Here is a 16,146-nt window from a genome sequence, read left to right as displayed (position 1 = left end):
TGATATGGAGTTTGATTCGGTTTCTAAATCGTAAATTCATAGGGTATGAATTGTGGTAAGTTTAATGGAGCAATTAATAGAGGAAATGGTTGAGATTTTATAAGATTTGTATGGGTAACTCTAAGGATGTGGGTTTTTCCTAGCTAACTCAGGATGTGTTTAGCTTTATTAAACCCTAATTCTAACGACGAAATTGTTTGTGTTTGGTTTGACTCAGAGGATACTAGCTAGACCTCGATGCGACTTATTTGATTGTTGGATTCTTTTTGAGTGATTGTTTTTATTGCATCATTATGAAAGATGTGTGCAGTAGAGTTGTTTATGGTTTTGAAAATAGTATTGGGTGACCAAGGTTCGATCCTTGGTGTTGTTGTTGGTTAAACAAAAAGAAAAGAAAACATGCACACCATCTTATTGATTTTATATTACAAAAAAAAAAAAAAAAAAAAAAACGAGGACTATGCTATACTAAGCCTAGTCAGCAGCTCCGGATGGATTTAGGCTGAGCTCAAGAGAAACGTTTGAGCCACTGTGGTAACCGCCTGAGCCACCAGAATAGTAACCAAAAGCGCTACCTTCCTCGGAAGTAGCCTTCAGGTTACCAAAGACGTCCTCGCCGTGCACGGGGAACAGAGGAAGAGTTTGAACCTCCTGGTGATCTCCTCCTCGTTGTTGCAGGGATGTTTGTCCTCCTGTTGTGCCAAAAGAGTTGTACTGGTATTAGTGTTGAAGTGTGAGGAAGAATACGAAACAAAATTTAAGTAAATCCTTCATTACCAGTAGAATAGGTGGAACCAAAGTTGAGATCAATGGATCTACCATCATCAGTAGAACTAGTGGACCCAAAATTGATGTCAATGGATCCACCAGCTGGCCCAAAATTGATGTCGATGGATCCACCAGCACCAGTAGAACCAGTGGACCCAAAATTGAGATCAATGGATCTACCAGTACCAAGAGAACTAGTTCTCATGGGCACTGGAGCAGCCTGATTACACCTATTCATCTGCTTCTCTCGAGCCCTGACGTTCTGGAACCAAAAGTAAATGTTCTTACCCTCAACATACCCATACTGGTTCAGCTGGAGACAGATCTCGTGAATCTGCTCTGTAGTTGGGCACTTAAATCCCTTGACATAGTAAAGATCCTTGAGGATTCTTATTTGTTCTGGAGTAGGAATCCACCTGGTACGGCTTCGCCAGAAATCCATGTTGGCACTACTTCCAGCTGCTTGGGTGTTTCCTCCCTCCTCTGTTGGTTGCTGTTGTTGTGGTTCCATTTGTTGCGGGGTTTGGAGCTCCATTAGTTGCAGAGTTCGTGGCTCTTGGGTCATGGGGTGAGAGGATGTGGAAATCGAGGAATACATGGTTTAGTGTTTGAGGGAGATTTTGTTAGAAGGATTGGAGTTGTTGAACTGGTGATTGGAGATCTGAGATTCTCAGAGGAAAGATGAGATCGAATCTTCAAATGGAAGAAAAGATCTGAGAAAGAAGGATTGAAGATTTGGAGGAAAATATTGAAGATCTGAAAGTTCAGAGGAAAGATGGGATTGAATCAACTAGATGGGAGAGAAGATCAGAAGAGAAGGATTGAAATTGATGAAGAAAGGATTTGAGAAGAGAAAGGCTGAAGAGTTGAGAGAGAAAGACTTGAGCTCGGAAGAAAAATTTCTTTTCTTTTGGAGTGAACAGTTTTTCTCCAGAATGCACCTATTTATAGAACAAGGTGAGCAGATCTCCACCGTTGGATGAACGATCTCAGAATTTGAATCCACGCGTTGGATTAAAGTCGCCCCGAAACCCGGAAAAGCTGTTGGCGCGTGTTGAGCGTGTAAGGGGACAGGCCGAACCTCGAGACGCTGTGGCAGACAGCTTTAGCCGAAAGTGATTTGCTTTCCGTAAATCACGGAAGAGACGTGTCGTGGCACGTGGAGTGTACCGACAGTTTGTTGTTATTCTATCGCTTATGATAGAATAAATAAAAGAAGTTGCATGGATAGTAACGAGAGCAGCTGGTGCTCTAGTGGTTGAAGAGCAAGGCTCATGTACAAGAGGTCAGAGGTTCGAACCTTGCCTCTCGTTTATTTTTATTATGTTCGCTTATGACATAATAAGTAAAACATTTGTACACATTATATTAAGCACAGCTTGTGCTCCAGTGGTTGGTGGGCAAAGCCCTTGTGCAGCAGGTTAAGGTTTCGAACCTTGCCTCCCCCGTTATTTTATTTATGTCGCTTATGACATAATAAATATAACACGTGAGCATATATTAATGAAGGCAGCTCTTGCTTCAGTGGTTGGGAGCAAAACCTTCGTGTTTGAGGTCGGGAGTTCGAACCTTACCTCTTACAAATATTTTTGGATCTCGTATATGCTTGATATACGACGTATATACGGTATACATACGTATATACGGTCTGTACGGTATGCATACGAATATACAGTTGTACGGTATGCATACGTATATACGATCTGTACGGTATGCATACGTATATACGGTATGTACAATTTCATACCGTAGCCGAGCTGGAAGTTGGTGGGCCGATTGGTAGGCCCAAATAGTAAGCCCAAATAGTAAGCCCAAATAGTAAGCCCGAATGGTAGGCCCAAATGGTAGGCCCAAATGGTAAGCCCAATTGTTCGGCCCGAATAGTAGGCCCAAATGTTAAACCCAAAGTGGTTTGGGCCGGTTCGAAATGTGGATGGTCCGATTTCTTCAGGCCCAATTGGCCAACCCTAGTGCTTAACCCAAGGATTGAGCAAGCCCAAGTCATCATCATTGGATGACATAATTTATTGGCGTGCTTTTGGGGATGATTTGTTTTGAGTGATGCATCTTAAGTTTTACTATGGAGATTTACCGTGATGCTAATTGAGTAGCGAAACACTTTGTGAGAGTGTTTACTGTGCTTGTATGCCAGTACAGAGTGATGATCTATGTGAAGATCTATGTGATGATCTATGTGAAGATCTATGTGAGGATCTATGAGATGATCCATGTGATGATTTTGTGTAATTGATGTGGATTGATGTTGAACAGTTGTGTTGTGCGTTTACGTTTGTGATGAAAGGATTTAGTGGCCATAGGAATGTATTTTTATACAAAGGGTTGAGGCTCTGTAGATTACTACAGATTTGGAAAAGATGGAGATTCTATGGTTAGGTCAACCTTAATCGAGAGGAATTGACTTACGCTCAAATTTCGGGACGAAATTTCTTTAAGGAGGGTAGACTGTAATACCCTGGAAAATCCAAATTAAATTCCGTGGATTTTTAGAAATGATTTCACGATAGTAGGAGCGAGTACGAAGCTTGGAGAAGTTGTGGAATTAGTTCGAACGGTTTTATTTTCGAAAACGAACGTTTTTAGGGGGTCAACAAAGTTGACTTTTTATACGTTCAAAATTTGGGAAAACTTCCTTCATGAAAGTTGTAGAGCTCGTCGATACGAGTTCGTGGACATGTAGAACGCAATATTCGGAGTTCGTATGATTAAGTTATGAATATTTGAAAATTGGGAATTTTCTATAAATAGGAAAAATATCTGATTTTTCATTTAAGGACGAAACATTTTCATTTTTGCTGAACAGTCCCCCAGCTCTCTCCGTTCTCTCTCTTCTTTCGACCGTCAGACCCAACGGGTCTTAGCCGACCCGACCCGGATTTTCCTTCCTCCTCCGGCGTCCTCCGGCCACGACCCGGACACCATGGTGATCGCCGCTCCAAGCCCGGCCTCCCTCCGGTGTCGCCTTGCCCCGCCGCTGCCCCCAGATGGAGATCGAAGAAGCCAGCCAAGAGGAATCCGACCCGACCGGAATTCCATTTTTCCGGCGTTGCATGGGCCGATCGTTCCCATTTTCGTGATCTCCTCCTCCCCCTGATCATCCCCATATAGGCCTTGCTTGACGATTTGGAGTGTGGAGTGAAAGATCACGAGTTGAAGATTTCGACGTCCCTGATTCAATCTGGAATCTGATCAGACGCACGAGATTAATCCAACTTCAACGCTTGATCTAGGACGATCTAGGCCGAACCAGGCTTAGCTCCAGGTATGAAAGTCGACCACCCTTTCATTTTGAACCAGTTTGTAGTTGGTCACTTTGCCATCTGAGGTGGTTGACTGGCGTTGACCGCCGCGTTGACCGCCCACTGACCACCGCTTGTGGCGGCGCATCAGACCATATTTCGAGTTTTCATTATCTAGGCGATGATCTATGCATCCATACGAGCGTTTTGATATATAACATGGTCATGTTAGAAAAAGTTGATAAATAGTGGATTTTCGTTTTGACGTTACTATTTAACGTTTTTACGTTTATCTTCGGTTTACGATCTGTGAAGATCTGACCATCGGTTTTGCTTCAATTTTGGATATGTTGATCGTATGACTGTCCCGGTGACTTTGTGAGGTCACCGGCGAAGATCCGACCGTTGGATCTTCGTATAATTGAGAAATAGTGATTCGGAAGGCGATTCGTGAGAATCTGACCGTCGGATTTTCATATAATTTTATGGAGATGTTTGTTAGAGTGATTCAAGAAGATCTGAGTCTTCGTGATAATTTTGGAGGATGATCCTAAAGGCGATCCGTGAGGATCCGACCGTTGGATCATCATTAAATTCAGATCCGACCGTTGGATCATCGTATAAATTCGATCTGACCGTTGGATCATCATTAAATTAGAATCCGACCGTTGGATTTCCGTATATGTGTGGGTTATGAATGATTGCTAAGTTAAGATCGTATCTGACTAGGTGATTGACGGTTTGAGTTGGTGGACGATTGTGGATCGTATTTTGAGCTGAATTTAAGACGCAGCGGGATTATCGAGGTGAGTAAACCTCACGTGGTTCATATTACGAACCCAATACAATTAATTGCTTATTTTGTTGCAATCATACGAACTATTGTTGGTATTACTAGACATTCCTGTGTGAATGTCTGTATATATATTATTACGTGAAATAATATGTATTGTTGGAGTTGTGTTGAGTTTATTGTTGAGAAACAATATATTGTGAGAGGTATTGAGTTTATTGTTGAGAAACAATATATTGTGAGAGGTGTCGAGTTTTATTGTTGAGGAACAATAAATTGTTGTGATCTGTGGAGATCACTAGGTCACGAGGTGACCATGGCATCTATTAGTGAATCACGCTCTCGTACCGGGCTGGTGGTTATTAATAGTATTAAATCGTAATCACGTCTGTGGCCGGACGAGTGGTTACGTTCAGTTAGAGCTCTAGTCTGTCTGCCAAATGTGGAGTGACCTTATGAGTGAAATTGAGAGTAACTCATAAGTGTCAATATATATATGGTAACCTTATGAGGGAAATTGAGAGTAACTCATAAGGGTCTATATATATATATATGAGTCTGTCTACCAAATGTTGGGAAATCTTATGAGCGAATTTGAGAGTAACTCATAAGTGTCTATATATATATATGAGAGTGAGGGATCTTATGAGCTAAATCGAGAGTAACTCATAAGTGTCTATATATATATATGAGAGTGAGTGATCTTATGAGCTAAATTGAGAGTAACTCATAAGTGTCTATATATATATATGAGAGTGAGAAAGTAACGTGGGTTTGTGGTGGTTTTGTAATTTAATAAATCAACAGTTCTTTCTTGTTTACTCATACTAGCTGTCAAAAGCTTACCGGGTTTTGTGTTGTTGCAACTCCCGGTACACTATTCAAATTGTGTAGCGGGTAATCCTACAGGACGGGAGAACCAGGACGGTGATCGTGCGGTTAGAGCAATTGTTAGAGTTTTACAGCAATTGTAAGTTGTGAGGTGTGTTATGCTCATTTAGAGCTTTACAATATTGCTTGTGAGAGTGAATTGTAATAATGAACTCGAGGTTTCGAGATTTGGAGTTTGTGTACCTTGTGGTGAGATTATATTGAGAAAAAAATTCAGAACGTTTATTTAATTAAGTGGTTTAATTCATGTTTCGGATTTGAATTTATTATTCAAAATTCGGGGCGTGACAGCACTGAATCAGCAACATCATCCACAGACACTATGAACAAAGAAAAAATGGACTGAAATATCATGTCACTTTTTTGTGTAAATAGAAATGGAGGCAGCAACTTTTTGGACAACCTCCACAGCTAATCATCACTAGGCTAACAACCTCTCGACAACTGATGTCACTTTTGATATAATCACTATGTTAGCCTATAAGTAGAACACTGTATTTTGGAGAAGCTGTTTTAACAGCAGTTGTAATATATATTTGAAGATTACCAGATCAGCTATACTAATGGTAATGTTAGCTCCTAATATGGAGCATGAATCTATATATTTTTGACAAGCTGTTTTAACAACAGTTGTTTTATATATATGAACTGAATTTTTGATCTTTCAAAACTTGCACAGTCGGTTCCAAAACCCGCAGCAACGCGCGGGCATGCATGCTAGTATCTAAGAAATGTGGATCGACCAGTCTAGTGGGTCCGCTGCCAACCCTCTTTAGACTAGACTTTTGGGTATGCAATAATCATAAATGTACGTACTAGATGGTAATCACAAAATGTGCGTACTAGATGGATCAAATAGTTTTTTTTTTTGGTTCACAAAGTATTAATTCTACTGATTTACTTAACTATAAATGTCATCCAACAAATGAATGACAAATAGACAACAGTATTTTTTTTATCAGTCCCTAAAATGATGACGAAAGTGATCATTTCACTCAAGAATTTCGGATTTTCTTTTTCTTTGATGTGTATGAATTTGCTTCCTTCTGGAAAGTATGAAAGTAGAAAAAAGATCTAGAGCATGTAGATGATTCAAATTACATAGTAATACCACGCTTTATGGCTAAATCAATAGTTAACATTATATTTGAGAAATGATCTTGATGAATCTAATTTTTTTCTTTTTTTCTTTTTGGCCACAGTCTAGTGGGTTTGTTGCCAACCCTCTATACATATTAGACTTAAGACTTTTGTGCATGCAATTATCAAACAACGTACTATATGTAAAGACTTTTTAGTTTCCTCCACCAAAACATAGAAGAGAAGGCATATTCTGGGCAATTGTTCTACATAAGAAAATGAAGGCTATGGACCATACTGTTGATTTAGTCAGAAAATCGGTAAAATGACGCAGGTAACATGACGTGGTCAACTTTCTTGTTTTCCTATATTAGATGAAGGAAGGCGCTTAAATTTTTTCCACAGAGATTGAAGCTTTTTCTTCCACATAGTACTGCTTCAGTATAAGTTACTAGCCATCAGTTATGGAAAGAATGGGATTCAAAATCCGTGTTCTCATGGTGGTGATGGTGGCTGTGGTTATATGTCTTCCCTCAGTCACGTTTGCTGCCCAGGGAACTGCCACCTTCTATACACCTCCCTATGTTCGTAAGTATACGAATTTTTCCATACGCAAATCAATATGTGAACAACACAAAAAACAAATTATAACTTACTAATCTAGCAATCGAGGCAATATTGTAACTGACAAATGAATATTTTCATATCTGTCCAGCTTCGTCATGCTATGGATACCAGAACGATGGGGTGATGATAGCTGCAGCAAGCGATGTCATTTGGGGAAACAGAGCGGCTTGTGGAAGAAAGTATAGAGTGAAATGCATTGGAGGCACTAACCAAGGTGTACCACAACCTTGCAAGGGTAACAGCGTTGTCGTAAAGATTGTCGATTATTGTCCTCCTGGATGCCATGGAACTATAGATCTCTCCAAAGAAGCATTTTCTGCCATTGCGAATCCTGATGCTGGAAAAATCAACATTGAGTATACTCAGTAAGTACCTATTACCAGTTTGTACTTTTGTTTTATAGCAAATTAAGCTTGTCGATCGCGATTGTGTATGAAAACTAACAAGTTTAACGATTTGAACTCTATCAGCCTCCATAACTAAATAGAACATTAAAGTAATTGGTAGAAAGTTTAATTGTTTCAACATTTTATTACATGCAGGGTTTGAAGGCTGCTCTCATAGTGTCTCGGAGTAATAATGATGTCAATCAAGGGCCACTTGTAATAAGAAAAACCAGTACAACTGGGAAATATCATGTTTCACGAGTGATGACTAACCTTAATTATGAATAAATATATCTAGATGATTAAATAAACAGAGAGGCCTTACTCCATTTCAAGTGTACAATTACAATTATAATAGTTTTCAATAATTTCTGCTCTATTTCCTTTTATATTTTGTATCTTCTAAAAATTTGAGTTCCAACAATAATCATACGCGTACAATAGTTATTCAAAAAAAAAAAAAAATCCTAGTAGTGCTCTGCTAGAGTTGTTGGCATGCCTACCTCGGTTTTGCGTCTCTTCACTCTCTTGCATCTGATCTATTTCTATGGACAAATTGAGTTTTGGTTTAGGGCTCCTCCTCGTTTTCATCTTCACTAGTGGAAGGGATGGTTTCTCTTTGAGGAGAGGGAAGGATTTTGAGAGGGGATTTGCATTGTATGGTGCAGATCGATGGAGGATCAGTGGTGCTGGAGTCCACTAAAAAATATTGGTGGCGGGTCGTTTGAGTCAAAATATAACAAGAAACAAGAGACAATTTTGGCTGAATAATTCTTCATTCATTCACCTTACAAGAAGGAATTATATACAAATTACAATTGTGCTTAATAAGACAAGTACTATTTCTAAGGTAAGTAGTAAATCAAATAATACTACAGATATTACAGATCACAGAATATTACAGAATATCCACATAAATAAGGTAAGTATGACTCACGCCAACACTCCCCCTCAAGTTGGCGCATACAGATCACGAATGCCCAACTTGTCAAGTGAGTCATGAAATGCCTTACTCGATACTGCCTTAGTGAGAACATCAGCCAACTGTTCTTCTGAGTGGACAAATGGAAAAGAGATAAGCTTAGCATCAAGCTTCTCTTTAATGAAATGTCTGTCAACCTCAACATGCTTAGTTCTATCATGTTGTACTGGGTTGTGAGCAATATCCACCGCTGCCTTATTATCACAATACAAATCCATGGCTCGTTTGGGTTTAAATCCCAAATCACGAAGTAAATTTCTCAACCAAAGTAACTCACAAACTCCATGAGCCATACCTCTATACTCTGCTTCAGCACTCGACCTAGCCACAACCTTTTGTTTCTTACTTCTCCAAGTAACAAGATTACCACCTACAAAAGTGAAGTAACCAGAAGTGGATTTTCTATCCGTAATACAACCTGCCCAGTCTGCATCTGTATAACCACTAACATCCAGATGATTATGCTTTGAAAACATCAAGCCTTTTCCAGGTGCAGACTTTAAATACCTCAGAATATGGATCACAGCTTCCATATGAGTTTCACTTGGATTATGCATGAATTGACTCACAACACTAACTGCATATGCAATATCTGGCCGAGTATGTGAGAGATAGATTAATCTGCCAACTAACCTCTGATAGCGAGCCTTATCTGTAAGAGTTTGATTAGGGTACTCAGCCAGTTTATGATTCTGCTCAATAGGAGTACCAGCAGGTCTACAACCTAGCATTCCTGTCTCTGTCAACAAGTCAAGCACATATTTTCTCTGACACAAGAAAATTCCTGAACTCCCCCTGGCGACCTCAATCCCCAAAAAATATTTAAGAGCACCAAGATCTTTCATTTCAAACTCTGATCCAAGCAAGTCTTTTAATCTTTCAACCTCCTCTGAATTATCACCAGTAATTATCATATCATCAACATAAATAATCAAGGCAGTTAATTTACCTTCACGGCGTTTCAGAAACAATGTATGGTCAGAATTACTCTGTTTGTACCCAAAACGACGCATAGCTTGAGAGAATCTACCAAACCAAGCTCGTGGTGATTGTTTGAGTCCATACAAGGACTTATTCAACTTACACACAAATCTTCCTCTTGTGCTTGCCTCATATCCTGGTGGTAGATCCATGTAGACTTCTTCAGATAGTTCTCCATGTAAAAAGGCATTCTTCACATCAAACTGTTGCAAAGGCCAATCTAGATTAGCTGCTAGAGACATCAACACTCGAACAGTATTAATCTTTGCTACTGGAGCAAAGGTCTCCTCATAATCCACGCCATATGTTTGAGTATATCCCTTTGCAACAAGTCTTGCCTTATATCTGTTCACTGAGCCATCTGCATTATGTTTGATAGTGAACACCCATCTACATCCAACAACTCTCTTTCCTTGTGGAGGTGGCACCAACTCCCAAGTATTACTCTTCTCCAATGCCTCCATCTCTTCATTCATCGCTTGACACCATTTGGGATCCTTGAGAGCATCCTGCACTTTACTGGGAACACATACAGAGGATATTTGATTCACAAATGAAGCATGGGATTTGGATAACCGATGGGTGGATACAAAGTTAGCTATGGCATACTTAGACTTAACATCTAAACTTGGTTCATATTGACGAGGTGGTTTACCACGGGTAGACCTAGGAGGCAAAACATACACACTATCACTATTATTAGAGTTAGAAGAAACACCACTAACCTCAATATTGGGACGCTCCTCAGGGATTGGTTGACAAGGGTTATCTGTATCTGAGAGGGGTGCAGGAGCTTGGCCTTCTTGGACTGCTAAATTTCGGTCATCGTGTTCTAGTTCTGCTGGCGATCGATTGTCAGGAATGGAAGGATCGATCGTTTTGCTACTGGGAGCTTCTGCTTCGCTGAACGATCGATCGCCAGGAATGGAACGATCGATCGTTTCGCTACTGTCTTCTTCAATGACCATGTCTGGTGTTCGATCGCTGGCATTCTGGTCATCAATCATTGGACCCGAAATTACATGACCATCATCTTCAATTGGCTGAATATTAATCCCACAAGACTTCTCTTCCAAAAAGGTGTGTTTCTCCCCCTGAAGTGAAGGATTGGTGGAAGAAAAATAACATGCATCCTCATAAAAGGTGACATCCATGGTAACATAAACTTTCTGTGTAGGAGGATGAAAACACTTGTAGCCCTTCTGATTAACACCATAGCCCACAAATACACACTTTAATGCCCTGGCATCGAGTTTGGACCGTTGATTCTTAGGGACATGGACAAACACTACACACCCAAAGACACGAGCAGGGAGATTAGAAAACGAAGGGACAGACACATGATTTGAAAGGGCAACATAAGGGGTTTGACCATTGAGAACAGAAGAAGGTAGCCTATTTATGAGATGGCAAGCAGTGAGAATTGCATCTCCCCAAAGATACTTAGGCATATGAGCACTAAATAGAAGAGACCGAGCTATGTCAAGAACATGACGATTCTTTCTTTCTGACACCCCATTTTGTTCAGGGGTTTGAGGGCAAGTAGTTTGATGAACAATCCCATGAGAATGAAAGAATTGGTGAAACTGAGAATTGACAAACTCCCCCCCCCCCCCCCCCCCATTATCAGAACGAAAGACTTTAATATTGGCTCCAAATTGATTTTGAACAAGAGCAAAAAATTCTTGGAAAGCAGAGAAAACTTCATATTTGTGTTTCAATAAAGAGACCCAAGTAAGACGGGTATAATCATCGATAAACAAAACAAACCAATGTTTGCCAGACAAGGTTGACTCACGGGAAGGTCCCCATACATCAGAATGAATAAGCTCAAAAGGAAAAGAACTCCTAGTAGTACTCAAAGGATAACTAGTACGATGACTTTTAGCTAAGACACATGACTCACAATGCAACTTAGACTCATCAATGCCCAGAAACAAGGATGGCATAGATTTCTTCATGACACTAAAGGAGGGATGTCCCAATCTCCGATGCCATAGCCATAATTCTTCAACTTGATTAGTAACCCCAGTTGAATTCAAAGCTGCTTGGACTGCCTTCTCCGGCTTCATTCCGGCGAACATGCAATCCAGATGAAATAGTCGACCCCTCAGATAACCCCTGCCGATTATTTCCCTGGTGAGGAGGTCCTGAAAAATCACATACAAAGGAAAAAATGTTACAGAACACCGAGATTGAGTATTAAGCTGAGGCACAGAGATATGAGATGATGAGAGAGATCAGGGACATAAAGAACATTATGTAGTGTCAAAGAAGGAGTGAGACGAACAGACCCTATGCCTAAAACAGGAAAAGAATCACCATTGGCATTGACAACTGAGGAAATAGAGGGTGGATTGAGAAAAAGGAAGAAACTACGATCATAGGTCATATGGTCAGATGCTCCAGAATCAATTATCCAAGTATTGCCACCAGTAAAGCTAGAAATTTTTAAAGCAATTCCAATCTTACCATTACCACTGCGATTTACTGATGCGGTATCCTTACCAGCCAAGTTGGTGTGATCTGGTTCTGTCACCGCATAGTAATCTTGGTCTTGAACAAGATGAACAGCAGCCTTTCCCTTGGGTTTGTTGTCCTGAGGTCGAGGCCTCTCAAAGTAGCCTGCTGGAAAACCAACCAACCTGTAACAATTTGCTTTGATATGGCCTGGATTCTAGCAGTAGTTACAAGTCAGATTTGAGGAGAACCCGGGAGGAGGACCTTGAGGAGAGGGACGCAGAGAAGAAGGAGGCCGATTGCCTGAGAGTGACCGATTACTTGAGGAATTGGATGGCTTTGATTGGATTGCAAGGCCTGCAACTTCTGAAGTAACTGCTCTAGTCCCAGCCCTCTGGGTCTCATCTTTGCGAATATAAGCAAAGGCTTGCTGCAAGGTTGGTGTGGTAGTCTGGCGAAGTAATTCGCTCCTTGCATTCTCAAATATTGGATCTAGGCCAGCCAAAAAAACAAGAACTCTCATGAGATCCTGTTCCTCCTTATAAATCTTGACATCATCCGGGCACTTCATGCGACATGGACGCATCTGATCAATTTCTTGCCAAATCCCCTTTAGTTTTGCAAAATACTTGGCAACTGGTTTTCCATCTTGTGTCATACGGGCGGCTTGAGTGCTCAACTCATAAACCTCGGCAAAATCTGTTCCGTTAAAGTAGATCTCCTTAAGGCTTTCCCAAATTTCTTCAGCTGTATTACATCCCATAATCATCTGTGAAACATCTTCAGTCATGGATTTGTAAAGAATAGAGGTTACCGAGCCATTTGCAGTCTTCCATTTTGAAGAATTGTTGGCTGCAATTGGTGGTTCAGCAATTGAACCATCAACATAGCCCACCTTATCGATTCCACAGAGGTGAGCCTCCATCATCTTCTTCCAGGTTCGGTAATTAGAGCCATTGAGCTTGACACCTCCATAACTTCCAGTTGAATCATCTTTAACGGAGACAGAAATTTGGTTGGAACCATGAGACGTCTCACCATCTCCATCTTGCTTGATTACGGTCGAAACATCTTGATCTTTAGCCATGGTGAATATGCAGCGGAAGAAAAAAAAAACAACAAAGTTCTTGGAAGTATAAGAAGGCAACGGTGATGAAAGGATCAAAGGACAAGGAACAAATCCAAGCACAATGAACAAGAGTCAAGGATCAAAGAACAATGAGTCAGAGTCCAGGATCGGATCTCCGCTCTGATACCAAGTCAAAATATAACAAGAAACAAGAGACAATTTTGGCTGAATAATTCTTCATTCATTCACCTTACAAGAAGGAATTATATACAAATTACAATTGTGCTTAATAAGACAAGTACTATTTCTAAGGTAAGTAGTAAATCAAATAATACTACAGATATTACAGAATATTACAGATCACAGAATATTACAGAATATCTACATAAATAAGGTAAGTATGACTCACGCCAACAGTTTGCGGTTGTGCTGATGGCCTGGTGTGAGGTTCGTGGTGGAGCGGCTTGTAGACGCTCGTTGACAGGTGTTGCTCCGGTCAATGGACGTGGCTGCGAGGCCTGATGGGGTAGTGTGGTTTGGTGGGCTTTATTGGGAGGCTTGGTAGCGTCACTAGTGTGGTTACAGTAATGGTAGCACGGTGGCTGCACAACTTCTATTGGTGATGCAAAGGTGGTCGCGGCTACCTAGGCACTGGTTTAACAACTCGGGGCAGGTCCTGGCAGATCGTCTCCGGGAAGGTGCCGGCGGGGATGCTTGAGATGGGGGCGACAAACCAATCTTTGGCGACGGCTGCACTGTGTCTAGGGTGCTTAGACCTTCAGGTATTTGGGCTTATAGTTGGGCTTGGTTCTCAAGACTTGTCAGGGTTTGGGTTATTGGGGTGAGCTGGTATTCAGTAGGGCTGGGCACGGGCCGGGACGGGCCAGATTTGGGGTAAACCCGATCCCTGGCCCGGAATTATAAATCGGGACGGTAAGGGGCTTTTTGAGATTTGATACCGACAGTACCGAACCCGATCGGTTTCGGGCCGAGCTCGGGCCGATTACGGGACTGACCCGGAAAAAAAAAAAAAAAAAAAAAAAAAAAAAAAAGTTGCAAAGTTGCAAACTGCACTTCAGGAGTTCTGGGTTTTGTCCTCCTGCAATCAAAAGCATTCCTTTTCTTTCTTTGTTTTGCCTCAAAACAAAAACACAAATTAATAAAATTCAGTGCAACAGAGAGAGGGAGTTTAAAAAAGATTCAAACCTAAACCCATAAACAAACACAAAACTTTAATCCATCCTGCAAATTCTATTTTCCTCATTGAACATGCACAATTTGACAAACCCAGATCTTAAAAAAGATCATCAAGATTGATGGGGACAGATCTGGGCAACGTTTCTTGTGGGTGGTGCGATGATGGTTGTGCTACCTGTGTCGATCGAAGATGGTGAGGTGGTGATGTCTAGAGTGCCGATATAAATTCGAAATAGAGGCTGAATAAAGGATGAGAACGAGAGAGAGGACAGTGAACAGATAGGGAGGGAGAGGATAAACAGAGAGAGAGAGAGAGAGAGTTTTTTTCTCTGATGACAAAGTGACAAACAGAGAGAGAGAGAGAGTTTGTTTATGACAACAGATAGACAGTTGCGAAAGTGGGAGGCATGTGTGGTCTGATGGTCCCATACTCTCATAAAAGAAGAAAAGGAAGACAAGATATTGTACACATATATGTATATAATATATAAATAAAAATATATATATATATATAAATCGGTACGGGCCCGGCCTGTTCGGTAATTAAAACACTAATACCGATCCCGTCCCGTTTTTATTCGGTTCGGTACGGGCCGGGCTGAATAGTGATTTTCATATTTTTGATACCGTCCCGTCCCACCTATTTTCGGTACGGGTTCGGGACGGGTTCGGTACTTCGGTTTAACCTGCCCAGCCCTAGGATTCAGACCTTGGTGTGTTAGGGCAATTGGACATGGCACATAATTTTGCTAATGGTGAGATATGGTGCCAACTGCCAAGGGCGTTTCTTTCATCTATGACTCTTGATTTTTCATGGATGAATTAGAATTTTTTTTTGTTGTGCTTCATTGTTTTTTAAAATGTAGAATTGTTCAAGTAAAATGGTTTTTTTGTCAGCCAGACTGAGGTAAATCATTATGTATGCTTTTACTAATCAATAAAAGAGTTGACATATTTCTTCAAAAATAATTATACAATCACTACACCAATTTCGGAATCAGACAACACATATCAGACGACAGCAAACATTTTAACTGTCGTCTGAAATAATCAGACGACAGCAAGAATTTTTCTGTCGTCTGAATTTTTGAATCAGACAACAGTTGTTACATTGCTGTTGTGCAATTGTAATTCAGACAATGGTTATTTTTTTTGATGTTGTCTGAATCAATCAATTCAGACAACAGTTATTACATTGGTATTGTCCAAGATTGATTAACACAATGGTTGAGAAAAGATGTTGTCTGATTGTTTTAATCACACAACAGTTATTACTTCTCTGTTGTGCAATTAGTATTTACACAATGGTTGAAATAGATGTCGTCTGATTGTTAATTCAGACAATGGTTGAAATAGATGTCGTCTGATTGTTAATTCAGACAATGGTTGAAATAGATGTCGTCTGATTCTTAATTCACACAACAGTTTTTAGTTGTCTATTGTGCCATTCTCCATCAGACAATGTACTTGAATTGATGTTGTCTGAGTTTTAGGATTCAATATATATATATGCTGGCGCCCTTCTTAATTGACTTTAACACTTTGGCCAAATTTTCAATTTTTCACTTCCCACCATTCGACCAAAACCCAAGCTCGCGCTTCCCTCTCTCAAAATCACCCTTCATCTCCCCGAGCTCACTAGCCATCCATCTCTC

The 16,146-nt window shown here is 40.5% G+C and overlaps 1 protein-coding gene and 1 long non-coding RNA gene across 2 annotated transcripts; both read left to right on the top strand.

Moving 5' to 3' along the window:
• Positions 1-3,241: 3,241 nt before the first annotated feature.
• LOC133707330 (uncharacterized) lies at positions 3,242-5,982 on the top strand. Its single transcript, XR_009845057.1, has 3 exons — positions 3,242-4,048; positions 4,755-4,831; positions 5,713-5,982. It is a non-coding gene; the product is annotated as an uncharacterized LOC133707330 (long non-coding RNA).
• A 1,196-nt stretch (positions 5,983-7,178) lies between these two features.
• On the top strand, positions 7,179-8,191 carry LOC133745331 (EG45-like domain containing protein). The gene is made up of 3 exons (XM_062173388.1): positions 7,179-7,377; positions 7,505-7,781; positions 7,959-8,191. The coding sequence occupies exons 1-3, from the start codon at positions 7,254-7,256 to the stop codon at positions 7,963-7,965; spliced, it is 408 nt and encodes a 135-aa protein (XP_062029372.1). The 5' UTR covers positions 7,179-7,253; the 3' UTR covers positions 7,966-8,191.
• The last annotated feature ends 7,955 nt before the right edge of the window (positions 8,192-16,146 follow it).

The sequence above is a fragment of the Rosa rugosa genome, chromosome 4 (genome assembly GCF_958449725.1).
Source record: "Rosa rugosa chromosome 4, drRosRugo1.1, whole genome shotgun sequence".
NCBI lineage: Eukaryota > Viridiplantae > Streptophyta > Magnoliopsida > Rosales > Rosaceae > Rosa > Rosa rugosa.
The sequence above is the reverse complement of the archived record's forward strand: the minus strand, read 5'-3'. Positions and strand labels throughout refer to the sequence as shown.

What these genes read in the sequence shown, in the direction of transcription:
- LOC133745331 (XM_062173388.1), top strand. Translation starts at nt 7,254, where the DNA reads ATGGAAAGAATGGGATTCAAAATCCGTGTTCTCATGGTGGTGATGGTG. An exon ending in CTATACACCTCCCTATGTTC is followed by an intron (nt 7,378 to 7,504) that starts GTAAGTATACGA and finishes ATATCTGTCCAG; the next exon opens with CTTCGTCATGCTATGGATAC.